A 13739-nucleotide genomic window follows, 5' to 3' on the forward strand; every position below is an offset into this window, starting at 1 on the left:
AAGGAAATGGGGGCACTGTGTAGATAGCATAGTAGTTATGCAAAGAAACTCTCATGCCTGAGGCTCCAAAATCCCAGATTCAATCTTCCACACCACCATAAGCCAGAGCTGAGCAGTACTCTGGTTTGAAAAAAAAAAATGACAAGGAAATCTAAAAATCCTCTCTGGTTAATATCTTCATGTTCCTTAAAAGGGAGATCCCCTTACAACAGGCATCAAGATAAGGTAGCTACAATATTCTCAGTTATGGTCAACAATTGATGAAATCATGCGAGAAAAGAAAAAGAAAACTTTGTGAATGTTTAGAATCTCTGAGATTCCAGGAAATAGTGCACAAAGCAGGAATTCATATCTTTCCCATAAACTCCATCTAGATCTGAACTTTTTTAAAAATAATTTTATTAGTGATTTGATATTGATTTACAAAGTCACATGTCAACAGGGATGTAAATCCACTCCATTCCCACCGCCAGGGTTCTGGATCTTCAGTTGCCCCACCGCAAGCCACCACATGGGCCAGCCATCTGTCTACAACTATCTGTCTACATTTATACATAACTGCCCCCTTTTTCTTCCTGATTCAATCCTCTCTTCCCCTCCAATCCACTCATGACAACATTACTACCTCCATATGTCCCTCTCCTTTTCTTTCTCTCTCTCTTCATGCTGATGAAATTGGAGTTCAGAGCCCTCTTCATCTTATCTCTTCTCCCCCACTGGGAGTGTGAATCAGTGTTGTTTTGGGGGTGTAGAAGGTAAGAGTTCTGGCTTCTGTATTTGCTTCTTTGCCAGATGTGGGTGTTGGGAGGTTGATTCCTACCCCCAGCCTGTTTCTATCCTCCAATGGGCCAGAGCTCTGGAGAGGTGAGGTTCTAGGACACACTGGTGAGGTCATCTGCCCAGAGAAGTCAGGATGGATGGCACAGATCTGAACTTTTAAGAGCTCTCTGCCTTTGGCTTGTTGTCAGCTTTAGTTTCCCCTGTCTGCTCATCTGTTTGTTTTGTGGAGCCTGATCTCCCACATATGACTTCACTGCTCCTTGGTGACTTTTTGTTTCCACTGTCACCAGAGTTATTGCAGGGCTTAGTGCTGGCCCAACAAATCCACTACTCCTGGCATTTCCTTTGTTTAATAGGACAGAGAGAAATTGAGAGGGGAAGGGCAGAGACAGAAAGAGAGATACCTACAGTTATACTTGAACACTCATGAAGCTTCCCCCCTGCAGTTGGGAAGTGGGGATTTGAACCAGGGTGCTTATGCTTAGTAATATGTGTACTTCAGGGAGTCGGGCGGTAGTGCAGCAGGATAAGTGCACATGGCACAAAGTGCAAGGACCGGCTTAAGGATCCCGGTTTGAGCCCCCAGCTCCCAGGGAGTCGCTTCACAGGTGGTGAAGCAGGTCTGCAGGTGTCTTTCTCTCCTCCTCTCTATCTTCCCCATCTCTCTCCATTTCTCTCTGTACGCCACCACCTAGCCCCTCCCAGGTGGATGTCTTGATGCTTCAGACCTAATACTGTTTAAGAATTTGACTTTTAAAAAACCTTGTCAGGGGTCTGGCAGTGGCATACCCAGTAGAGTGCACACACACATTATCATGTGCAAGGACCCTGGTTCAAGCCACTGGTCCTATCTCTATCCGAAAGAAAAAAAAGTCAGGTCATTTTTATATTGTAACTTTTCCTGATTACAGGAATAATCTATGATTTTTGTAACAAAAATTCAAACTTTACATAAAAACAGAGTAGAAGGTAAAAGCTTTCTATAGTCTCCACTGTAAATGCCACTAGTGATTTTATTTATGCTGTACAGGTTTATCCCTGTGCATATACTAATGTTGACCTCCATGTGAGCGAGAATATATGTTCTCTAGGCTTTTCCACTTAGCAGTGTGGTCAGCTGACAGATGGAACTACTAATTAAGTAAACTAACCATTATGTGTAGTAATTTTTATTTATAAGCATCTCTTCTCTGTTCTCCTTTTTAGAGTGGATGTAACTGAAATTCAGCTAGCATTAGTGATGGTCTTTGTGCTGTCTGCATTCGGAGGAGCCGCAATGTGGGACTATCTGGTAAATCTAATGTTTATTTATACATATGTACTTTGAAAATATTTTGGAGAAAAAACTGTATCATTTCTCCAGAAAGTCTTGGCACTTGAACTTAATATTCATTCCATTTCTTTTTATTTACTTGTTAAAATAATGTTGGTTTACAAGACTGTATATGTTTTAGGCAACCATATCACATCTTTTCAGTTGGGTGTTGCCACTCCACCCGCATTGTGCCAAGGGGCCAGTCCCCCACCTATGTTCCCTTCCCCCCTATGAATTCCATTTCCTCACTTCTTTCCTTTACTTAATAAGCTTGCTATCTTGCCGGGAGCCGGCCCGGAGAAAGTAATTCAGAGTCCCTGAAGGAAAGTCAGCAATGAAGAAGTGAGTGACACATCAGCTGCTTTAGGTGTAGGAGAGAAGTGTCTCTGCCATCTCTCTGCAGAGCTTTATTTTTAAACACTTTTTGCCCGGATATAGTTGACACCATGTAAGATTGTTTTCATTAACACCAAGAATAACCTTAAAGAACATTATTATTATTAGTAGTAGTAGTAGTATGTTTTCCTTAGAAAGTTCCCTAGGTCTGGGACATCCAGATCTCCCCTTGAAAGTTTCTTGGGTCTGGGGTAGCCTAAATTTTCCCTTGAAAGGTCCCTTGAAATGACCATCTGTGTTTTGACCATCTCCCTGTTCTGACCTTCTGTGTGAATAAACATTTCTCCCCGGAACTAAATCTAATAGCTTTTCTTCTTAACCCATTCTTGGATGGGTCTAACTAGATCATAGTAGGCTGTCTACCTAAAGAAATCTTCTGCTGTAAATGGGGACTTTCTTCTGGTTAACCTTTGCATATATGAAAGTTCACTGACTTTTAGGTAATGAAAGTTTACTAACTTTCAGCCATATGTCTTAACATCAGCTATTTAACTACACATTCTCTATATTTATCATGGATGCCTATAAGTAGAAGCAGGGGGTTTGTGGGTGAGGGTAAGCAATAGGGCCTCTTTATAATTAGGTGAAGACCACAGTCTGTCACTCATACTACAAACCACCCATAATTCTGACTTTTGGTCTGAGTCCAGCTAATAGAGAAGCTATAGTGGTGATAAGTAGCTCTTTTTCTGAAAGCCTCCCAATGGGTACAGCAGCTTCAGCTCTTAGGTCATTTTTAGTCTTGTTATACTCACTGCCATAATTGTTGTCACAATGTACTTCCCTCAGAGGTCTCCATCTATTGTCCCAAGGTAATATTTGTGTATTTGCAATATCGCCAATAAGTCCTCAAATTATCAATTAAAAACAAATAGCTTCAGTTTAGTCAAGAACTTCCCAATCTACAGTATGTTCCCAGTCTGTTCAGACTTTGTCTGGCAACAGATGTGACGCCACCTCCACCATTATACAAAAAGGATGAATAGTTTCAGTTTGGTCCTGGCTTGCTCAGACTTTGACAATAGCCGTGACATTTCCTCTACCACTATCCGACATACTTTATAATTTTCTTTTACTCTACATATGAATATATCATCATTTCCCTAATAAAAAAATAAAACACACTAAACTTCCTTTTCCAGGGTAAATTTTATCTCATTAGATAGATATCTCAAAAGGTAAATTCAGTAAATACCTTACATTTGAAAGTTGTCAATATTCAGAACCTTGCTAATTTCCATCTTTATTTTTAATATTTTGAAAAAATATTTATTTTTTTTATTGCCACTAATAGGCTCAGTGCCAGCATACCACCCCCAGTGGCCATTTTTTCCACTTTTTTTCCTTCCCATTTTATTTGATATGACACAGAGAAATTGAGAGCAGCTGGGAAGGTAGAGAGGGAGAGAGAACGATAGACACTTGCTGACCTGCTTCACGACTGGTGAAGCATTCCCCCTGCAGGTGGGGATTGGGGGCTTGAACCTGTGTCCTTATGCATTTTAATGTGTACACCCAGCCAGGTGCGCCACCACCCAGACCCATATCCCAGTTTGCATCTTTGTAATCTAGATGCCTCCCATATTACCAAATGTTTTTATTGTTTGGTTGGTGACCTCAATATTTTGATAAAAGTTGATTTGCAGAAGACTGCTGTCACAAATCCATACATTGCACAAAAAGAAAAAAAGTTTTGAAGAAACAAATTATTCTGCATGTGCTATCTGAATCCACAGTACTAGCTTACTCTCCATCTCATGCCCATAGTGTTAAGAATAATAAGGATAATATCAATGACCAACAGCTAACATTTATTCAATACCTATTGCGTTCTTAAGCATTTTCACTATCACTGTTTCATCTGACTCTCAGGGAAAATCCTATGGAATATATACTATCCTCATCCTGTTTTATATCAAAGTCATAGAATGATTAAATATTTTGTCCAAGAAGACATTATCTATTGGGTTGTTGGAAAAGTCATGATGGGTGCCAGGTGGTGGCACAGTGGGTTAAGCACACATGGCATTTAAGTGTGGATCCCAATTCGAACCCCTTGCTCCCCACTTGTGGTGGGGGCGGGTCACTTCACAAGCGGTGAAGCAGGTCTGCAGGTGTCTTTCTCGCCCCTTCTGTCTTCTCCTCCTCTCTCAATTTCTCTCTGCCCTATCGAACAACAATAACAATACTACTAACAACAATAATGATAACAGCAACGATAAACAAGAGCAACAAAAGGGGGGGTTAAAAGCCTCCAGGAGCAGTGGATTCATGAACCCCAGCAATAACCCTGGAGGCAAAGGAAAAAGAAAAGAAAAGTCATGATGTAGTTTTGTATAGAAAAATACCTCATATGGAGAACTCTCAGAAAGCCAAAAGAGGACCTACCCTTTAACCTTCCACTTCCTCTCCTGGGGATATATCCTAAGGAACCAAACATACCCATCCAAAAATATACCTGTATTCACTCAGCACAATTTGTAATAGCCAAAACCAGGAAGCAACCCAGGTGTCCAACAACAGATGAGTGGCTGAGTAAGGTGTGGTATATATACACAATTCAGCTATTAAAAATGGTGATTTCACCTTCTTTACCCCCATCTTGGATGGAGCTTGAAGAAACCATGTTAAGTGAGATAAGCCAGAAGAATAAATATGGGATGATCTCACGCATAGACAGAAATTGAAAAACAAGGTCAGAAGGGAGAACATTAAGCAGAACTTGGACTGGAGTTGGTGTATTGCACGAAAGTAAAAGACTCTGGGGTGGGATGGGGGGACCAGGTTCTGGAACATGATGACAGAGGACCAACTAGTGAGATTGTATTGTTATTTGGAAAACTGGGATATGTTACACATATACAAACTATGTATTTTACTGTTGACTGTAAACCACTAATCCCCTAATAAATAAATTTACATGTATATATATTTTAAACCAGAGAAGTCATGAGAGTTTGGGAAAGACAAATCTAGTATGTAGTGAGAGAAAGCAGGTAATGGTCTGGATAGATGTCGAAGTGAACCTTGCCTAGACAGGGACACATGGAAAATTTGGGGATTGCATGTGTTCTGTGTCTTGGCTGTGGTAGTGTCTACATAAGGGATGAAAACCTGTCAAGAGTTCATTGAACTGTAACTTAAAATGTATGCATTTTATTGAATGTAAATCATAACCTATTAACAACACAACAATAACAAAAATACTTCATAACTTTTCCAACATCCTGGTAATGACTACTGGAGCTAAAAATTAAGCAGACTGAGGACCAGGTGGTAGTGCAGTGTGTTAAGTGCACATGCAGCAAAGTGCAAGGACCGGTGTAGGGATCCTGGCTCGAGTCCACCTGCAGGGGGGTCGCTTCACAAGCAGTGAAGCATGTCTGCAGCATCTATCTCTCTCCTCCCCCTCTGTCTTCCCCTCCTCTCAATTTCTCTCTTTCCTATCCAACAGTGATAGCAACAACAACAATAATGATAAACAAGGGCAATAAAAATGGGGCAAATGGCCTCCAGGAGCAGTGGATTCGTAGTGTAAACACTGAGCACCAGTGATAACCCTGGAGACAAAAAAAAAAAAATTAAGTGCTAATTACAGACTATTTTTAATCACTAAGCTATCTAACTTAAGGAGAAAGAAAGATAGATATGAAACTAAGTCTTGGGAGCCAGGTAGTGGTGCATCTGATTAAGTGCACAAGTGCACACATTACAATCCACATGGACCCAGGTTCAAGCCACCTGCAGGGGTAAAGCTTCATGTGGTGAAGCAGGGCTTCAGGTGTCTCTCTGTCTCTTTCCGTTTCTGTCTCCCCCTCACCTTTCTATTTCTGTTTCTATCCAATTATAAATTTTTAAAAAGATTGAAACTGATACTTACCATGGAATCTAGAGACTGTGCTCCTTAATATTTACACAAATTAAATACTACATCTACACAAAACCCTAAATATGAATTTTGCAGCTGCTTTGTTCACTATTGCCAAAATTTGGAAACATCCATTAAGTTTTCAGTAGGTAAATGGATGACTATCATGGGAGATAGATAACAGATAAAACACTCAAATAGAACATGATTCACTGTTAAGAAAAAGCATGAAAAAACCTTAAATGCGTATTACTTAGTGAAAATACAGTCTGAAAAGGCTGTTTATTGTATGATTCTGACTACATAACATTCTGGAAAAAGGCAAAAAACAACAGATAGTAAAAAATTGCCAGAAGTTGGTGTATTTGTTGTATGGGGATGGGAGAAGTGCATAGATAAGCATCAAGGATTTTAGTTATTATTTTGATACAGAGAGGCAGAAAGAGAAGACCAGGCCATAGACCACCTGGTTAAGCATATATATTACCAAGTTCAAGGACCTGGGTTTGAGCCCTACTCCCCACTTGCAGGGTGTTCACTTCATGAGCAGTGAAGCAGGTCTGCAAGTGATCTCTCCATCTCTGTCACCCCTATAGGAATTCTGTTTACTTTCCAGTTTTATTATAAATCTAGTATTGTTCTAAAAATTGTGAAGAATACAGCAGGATGTTTACCTGTACCATTTAATTTCAGAATTATCAATCATAATTCACATCATGAGACTCAGAAAGACTTTCTGCATATTTTTAAACAGTGGTACATTTCTTGAGACATTTATATTCCTTTTCATGTAATAATAAATCATAGAATCAAGGGTATATCTTGTGGTATATTTCTGTGATATAATGTGTCTTCTACAGTAGCTGTAAGAAGGTGAAAATGAACTGAGAGGCAGTTAGGCAACTCTGGTTATAAAGTTAGATGTAGTTGTCTTAAATTTGGAGTTTTGATTTAATTATCATGGAGAAGAATTTAATCTTGCAATCATTTCATTCACTGTTTTTGGCAATACCCTTGGATGAAAACACATCTGCATATTTTCACCAACATGATACTTATTTTAAATGTAGGTTTTCTCCATTATTTAATTGTTAATCTGTACTTTCCACACATTTGGGTTCAATATTTCAAAGACTGTTTTCAAAACACAATAGCATGCAGCTTTTGGCAATTCATTTTTACTGTTTTTTAAATCCTTTGCTGCCTTTGGAAGTTTTCTTGAACAGCAATTGACCAACAGGTAAATATATTGTGAGAGATATAATCCTGATATTAACTACACACATTTTTTGCATGCACACACATCATGCTATTTGTCACATTCATGATACAGATCATGGTGTCTGACTTTCCTGTCATGTTGCCTTTTAGAGGTAGAAAATTCAAGTGAACTATCCTTTTTCATGTCTCCTTTAAGTCAAATGAAGTTTTGTAAGATTAAATCATAACAATTATATAAGATTTAGCTGAATTTGGTTCAGTTTTCACTTACTAAAACCATTAAAAGAAAAATTGCCACCTCAGGCTACATTCCAGATGTTAAGGTTTGATTATTAGAAAAAGGATAGCTTATGTCGTATCATGTTTCTCATCTATATACTAGGAAGAGAAATTATTTTCTTAATAATTTCTTTCCTCTATCCCTAAAGATACCATTTGTAGACATAAAATTGAAGATCCTCCCAGTTCTTGGAGTAATAGGTGGAGCAGTATTTTCCTGTTCAAATTATTTCCATGTTATCCTTCATGGTGGTGTTGGCAAGAATGGATCTACTATAGCAGTAAGACATTAATTTCATCACTCTGTATTACTAATGTTGTGATAAACTTTTCTTATCACTAGCTGTGGAGATACCAAAAATATTTCAAAATTCAACACTGAGAAAGGGAACTAAATATTTTTCTTGATTACCCACAAAAGGAACAGTTGATTTTTTAAGGCATACTTGATATGTAACATTAGTCTCAAGTGTACAGCATAGTATCTGTATTAAAGTGAAATGATTAAGAATGTTCAGTTGGGAGGGGTTTATGAGCTGTTTTACCAGTTAAGTATAGCACTCTGCATAATGGGCTTTAAAATACCTGTTGCAAAGGCCAGTATAGCTGTCCTGATAGAACACACACTTTAACTTGATGAAGACCTGGGTTCATACCTCTGGCCACCACATGACAAAGCAGCACACTGCCCAAGTGAGTTTTTTTGCTGGCCAAAGGCATATTATAAATACAAAAAATACATGCGGGGTGTTGTTATATAGTGAGACCAAGATGAAATGAAATTCCTCCTCAGTAGTGATTAGAATATTTTGCAGAATTCGCATGATAGGCTTTACTTGACTGCCTGCAAATACATATAAATAACTTAGCCATTCAAATGTTGATGGGCTTCAGCATACTAAAGTTGTTACATAGTCATACTGTTTTTATTAATGTAGAGTCAGACATTTGTGGCACTATTATTTCTGTGTAACTTTTGAAAAGTGCAGCTAAGGTGTGTGTACTCTTGGGTCATACTCCATGTTATACTTTTTAAATATCTAGTTTCTACCTTAAAATAGTTGCTTAGAAAATAAATGCCTGTATTGTAGTAAATACAGTGTTAAAATGTGGTGCTCATTTTCTTCTTTACCTCTTAGGGTACCAGTGTTTTATCACCTGGACTCCACATAGGAATAATTATTATACTGGCAATAGTGATCTATAAAAAGTCAGCAACTAATGTGTTTGAAAAGCATCCTTGTCTGTATACCCTAATGTTTGGATGTGTGTTTGCTAAAGTCTCCCAAAAATTGGTGGTAAGAAATTTTTATTATTTGTGGTTTAAATGTAATGTATTAATCCCTAAATACAAAGCTATAAGTAGGGTCTCTGTGGTGTCATCACAGTAGCTAGCTAAAAGTATGATCCATTAAAATAATAAATTAATGTTATATTCAGAGACACAGACTCTACTATTATATTCATTTAACTATTTACTATTACAGCTTTCTGATATCAAGGAACTAAAACACTGAAAACTTTAATAAACTACTCAGTCACAAATTTGAGTAGTTTTAGATATAGTATTTCTATATATGTGAGAGTAAATAGTCTTGCTATTTGTATTAAGAATATAAGTTATACTTGCCCTGAAAGTAAAAGCTGAAATATTTAAAATTTAATAATGAAATTATTTTGTTTACTTTTCTTGTAGATAGCTCACATGACCAAAAGTGAACTGTATCTTCAAGACACTGCCTTTTTTGGCCCAGGTCTATTATTTCTAGACCAGTACTTTAATAATTTTGTAGACGAATATATTGTTCTTTGGATAGCAATGGTAAGCTTTCGTAAAAATTTTATTAACAATTATATAGTACTATAATGAGTTATTTTAGTGAAATACCAGCAAATGTTAGAATTTAGGCTATGTGGTATTTTTTGCATATTTAAGATTAAACATTTATAGCTGTGAACTACTGGGGAGATAGCAGTGACTTCCATGCCTGAGGCTCTGAGCTCCCAGGTTCAATCCCACCTTGAACCAGAGTTGAACAGTGCAGTGCTCTCATACCAAAAAAAAAGGGGGGGAGTGGTGGTGTACCTGGTTAAGTACACACATTAGTGTGTGCAAGGACCCAGGTTCAAGCCCCTGGTCTCCACCTGTAGGGGGAAATTGCACAAGTAGTGAATCAGGGCTATAGGTGTCTAAGTAAATTAAGTAATTTCTGTCTCTATCCAATAATAAGTTTTTTAAAAAGCTGTAAATTATTTATTTTGCATATGTCGGGAGATCAGGTTTCCAACAACCTAAATCTATAAAAGTTATTTTTAAGGAATGCATATATATATATATATATTTAATCTTAAATATTTCAATTTTTTTTTCAAATTTTTTCCCCTTTTGTTGCCATTGTTGTTGTAGTTATTGTTGTTATTGATGTCGTCGTGGATAGGACAGAGAGAAATGGAGAGGAGGGGAAGATGGGGGAGAGAGAAAGATAAACACCTGCATACCTGCTTCACTGCCTGTGATGCAGGTAAGGAGCACCACCTCTGCAGGTGAGGAGCCGGGGTCTCAAACCAAGATATTTTTATTTATTATTAGATACAGAGAGAAACTGAAAGGGGAGGGGGAGATAAAGAGGGAAAGAGACAGCTTGTAGCCCTGCTTCAAACTCTTGAAGCATACCCCCTGCAGGTGGGGCCAGGGGTTTGAACCTGGGTCTATGAGCACTGTAATGTGTGTGTTTAACCAGATGTGCCACTACCTGGCTCCTTAATTGTTTATTAGTGATTTAATAATGATTAACAAGATTGTAAGATAACTATAATTCCATATAGTTCCCACCACCAGAGTTCTGTGTCCTGTTCCCTCCTCTTCACTGGAAACTTCCCTATTCTTTATCCCTCTGGGAGTATGGACCAGAATTCTTTATGGGGTGCAGAAGGTGGAAGATCTGGCTTCTGCAGTTGCTTTCTCCACTGAACATGGGCATTGGCAGGTTGATCCATACCTCCAGCCTGTTTCTATCTTTCCCTAGTTGGGTAGGGCTCTGGATTGGTGAGGTTCTAGGACAAACTGTTGAGGTCATAAGGATAGAATCACAGTAGCATCTGCATCTTGGTGGCTAAAAGGTGGTAAGATATAAAGCGGACAAATTGTTTAGTAAATAGGAACCCAAAGGTAGGAACAGAGCAGATGAAATTAGGGGTCTCCAAGTGGGAAGAAGCTAGAAGTCTTATTTTAGATATGTTCCAAGGGGCCCATGACTTCAGTAATTTTTGCCTGAACCTGAGAGCTAACATGAAGGTGTACTAAAAATATTGTCTGGGAAGATGGTGTCACAGTTGAGAATAGGACTAGAGAGCTGGATTAGGGAAAAGAGTAGCTTCTAAACATGAGGAAATATAAATAGCATTAACTATTTACACAACATTGATCTGACCTAGGGCCCATGGACATTCATATCGCCCAGTGTAACCTCTGTGTCCCTGTTAGTCTGAACTCACAGTCCCTGGTCATTCCCTGATGATTCAAACAGTGAGGGCAAGGTCCTGAATAGGCCCATAAGAGGGCTTGTGATGATTTTGATGATTTAAGCAAGTAAAATGCAGTAAAACTTAAGGTTAACTTAGATCCTACTTAAAACCTAGGTTTATTCCCTCCCTAACTTGAGGCCAGATCCCATAAATCCAATACCAGTTAGGATACAACAAATAACACTCAATGATTTAACAACTGGGAAAAAGTCTAACTTCATCAGATAAAGAAAGGAATAGAAAAGCTGGATAAGGGCTAGAGACTGGCTCACTTTAATGATGGCCTTTTTGGTCAGTACCAGGTCACCCCATCATTTGGTTGTCATAGAGGACAATAATTGTCCTTTAGTATATATATATTCACTTTTGCCAGTGTATCTCTTGGCCAGTTGTATATAGTATTTCTTCTAAAGATTATCAAGAGATTGACATTAATGCTGTTGCTGTCAGAAGAGATTAGGGGCTATCTCTTTCTTTTGTGTAGCTGAGTAGGTAAAGTGATTGAGGGAAGTGAAGTAGGGGGTAGGAGAGGAGGATGTCTAGGCCTAAATAGTATTTGATTAGGCACTTGATGGTGTCATCTTTAGGTCTTTCTGCTTGCTAGCTGAGCTTGTTAAGTCTAATCATAGCAGACTGTTGCAGATCAAGAGGAGAAGCGTCAGAAAATAAAAGCAAAGTCCCAGAGATTCCAGGACTGGGATAAATACAGATTTTGAAGAGAATGGGGAAGGTTCCTTGCTGTCTTAAGAGTTTAAGAAACAGTTGCATTTATCATCCCTGCTAGCTCCTCCACCCCCCAAAATAGTATAAAGATACCAAAAATCTCTTCGCTCTGCACAAAGAACTATAAACGAACACTATCTGCCTTTTAATCAAACTTATTCTGGGCTTAAGCAGGTAATAGACAAATTAATGTTTAGTCAGTGGCACTTATTTCTTCAAAAACTATCAATATTGAGAAAAAAGTAAGCAACTGTATATATCTACATAGAAATACATCCTTGAGGATAGATTAATGTCTCTCATCAAGCAGTGGTTAAATTCTCATTGATTATAGCATCCTGCTTAAGTATGTGATGCAAATAACACTTTTTTTTTTTACTCAACATGATTACAAAATACAGAATTGTGGGACTTAAGCTTTTGCATTTTCAACTACTGAGACCTATCTTTATGGTAGGTCTCCATTCAATTGATGATAGCTCTGGAAAATTTGGCTGTATTTTTCCCTACCTCTGTGACCTTTGCTAAACGGTCAGTAGCATGTAAATACATATTGAACTACAGTAAAACTTGCAGAAAATTTGATAATTTGAGTCTCACCCTTGTTAGATACAGGCACTTAAAAACATTTACTTTGAAAACATTAATCCACAAATAAAGAAATTTTTTTTAAATTTACTTTGTACATGAACTGCTGAGATGACTGATAGATAGTACTTTATATTAGGTTCAGTAGTATACTTTTCCTGAAGTTATTAACTTGGCATCCATTTATGGTTCATTCAGAAGTCTCCTACAGATGTTGGTAAGAGGTAAAACATGTTTAATTATTTTCTTTTTTTATCTTTTTATTATTGGAGAGACACAGAGAAATTGAGAGGGGAGAGGGAGATAGAGACAGAGAGACACTTGCAGCCCTGCTTCACTTGTGAAACTTCCCCCTGTAGACTAGGGGCTTGAACCTGGGTCCTTGCACACTGTAATGTGGGCACTTAACCAAATTCACTATCATCTGGCCCCCAACAAATGTTTATTTTAAAGGCACTATTCTAAAAAGTATATAACTTCACTCAGTGATGGTGCTTTTGCCAGGTCTTTAATTTCTTAAGAGGAAATTTGTAGGAAATTTGACTTCTGCTCAAAAGAAAGGAGAATTGTTACTTTTCCAGCTTTAGACCTTTGCCACTCTGAATGTTTAGTGTCTACAGCTGAAATACCCTATATATTTCAAAAGACTATAGTAAGGTCCCAATATGAAATAAATGAGAGCTTGAAATGTAGTTTTTTGGTGAATTTTAGGTTAAAGCTTGAGCTTATGAGTGTGTAGAGAACAGAAAAATAGCTGCTTCAGAAAAAATAGATCCTAATTAATCTATTTTACATTTTCTTTTTTTTTATTTTTTGCTCCCAAAGGTCATCTCTTCGTTTGATATGATAATGTACTTTAGTTCCTTGTGTGTGCAGATATCAAGACATCTTCATATAAATATCTTCAAGACATCATGTCATCAGGCACCTGAACAGGTTCACAAGCATATTGACTAGTAGCCCAAGAAAAAGAGGAGAAGCAGTTAGGGGAGCCTATGAGTGAAGGAAATCCCCCTTTGCAGGAGGCTAGTATATTATGCAAAT

General features: G+C 37.9%; 1 protein-coding gene across 4 annotated transcripts in view; it reads left to right on the forward strand.

The window, feature by feature from the left end:
* The window catches only part of CHPT1 (choline phosphotransferase 1), a 30905-nt gene that overhangs the window by 15173 nt on the left and 1993 nt on the right, over window positions 1–13739 (forward strand). The window contains exons 4-9 of one of the 4 annotated variants that reach the window (XR_009550681.1): window positions 1987–2071; window positions 8009–8140; window positions 8999–9157; window positions 9556–9681; window positions 10298–10403; window positions 13521–13631. Coding sequence is in view for 2 of the 4 variants with exons in the window: in XM_060194246.1 (XP_060050229.1) it covers window positions 1987–2071; window positions 8009–8140; window positions 8999–9157; window positions 9556–9681; window positions 10298–10403; window positions 13521–13537 (625 nt within the window). In the remaining 2 variants the exon portion in view is untranslated. Of the gene's footprint in view, window positions 1–1986; window positions 2072–8008; window positions 8141–8998; window positions 9158–9555; window positions 9682–10297; window positions 10404–13520; window positions 13721–13739 lie in introns of those variants that run through there. The other 3 variants (XM_060194246.1, XR_009550680.1, XM_007537827.2) reach the window with 3 other exon arrangements.

Source organism: Erinaceus europaeus, chromosome 7, assembly GCF_950295315.1.
Source record: "Erinaceus europaeus chromosome 7, mEriEur2.1, whole genome shotgun sequence".
Taxonomy (NCBI): domain Eukaryota; kingdom Metazoa; phylum Chordata; class Mammalia; order Eulipotyphla; family Erinaceidae; genus Erinaceus; species Erinaceus europaeus.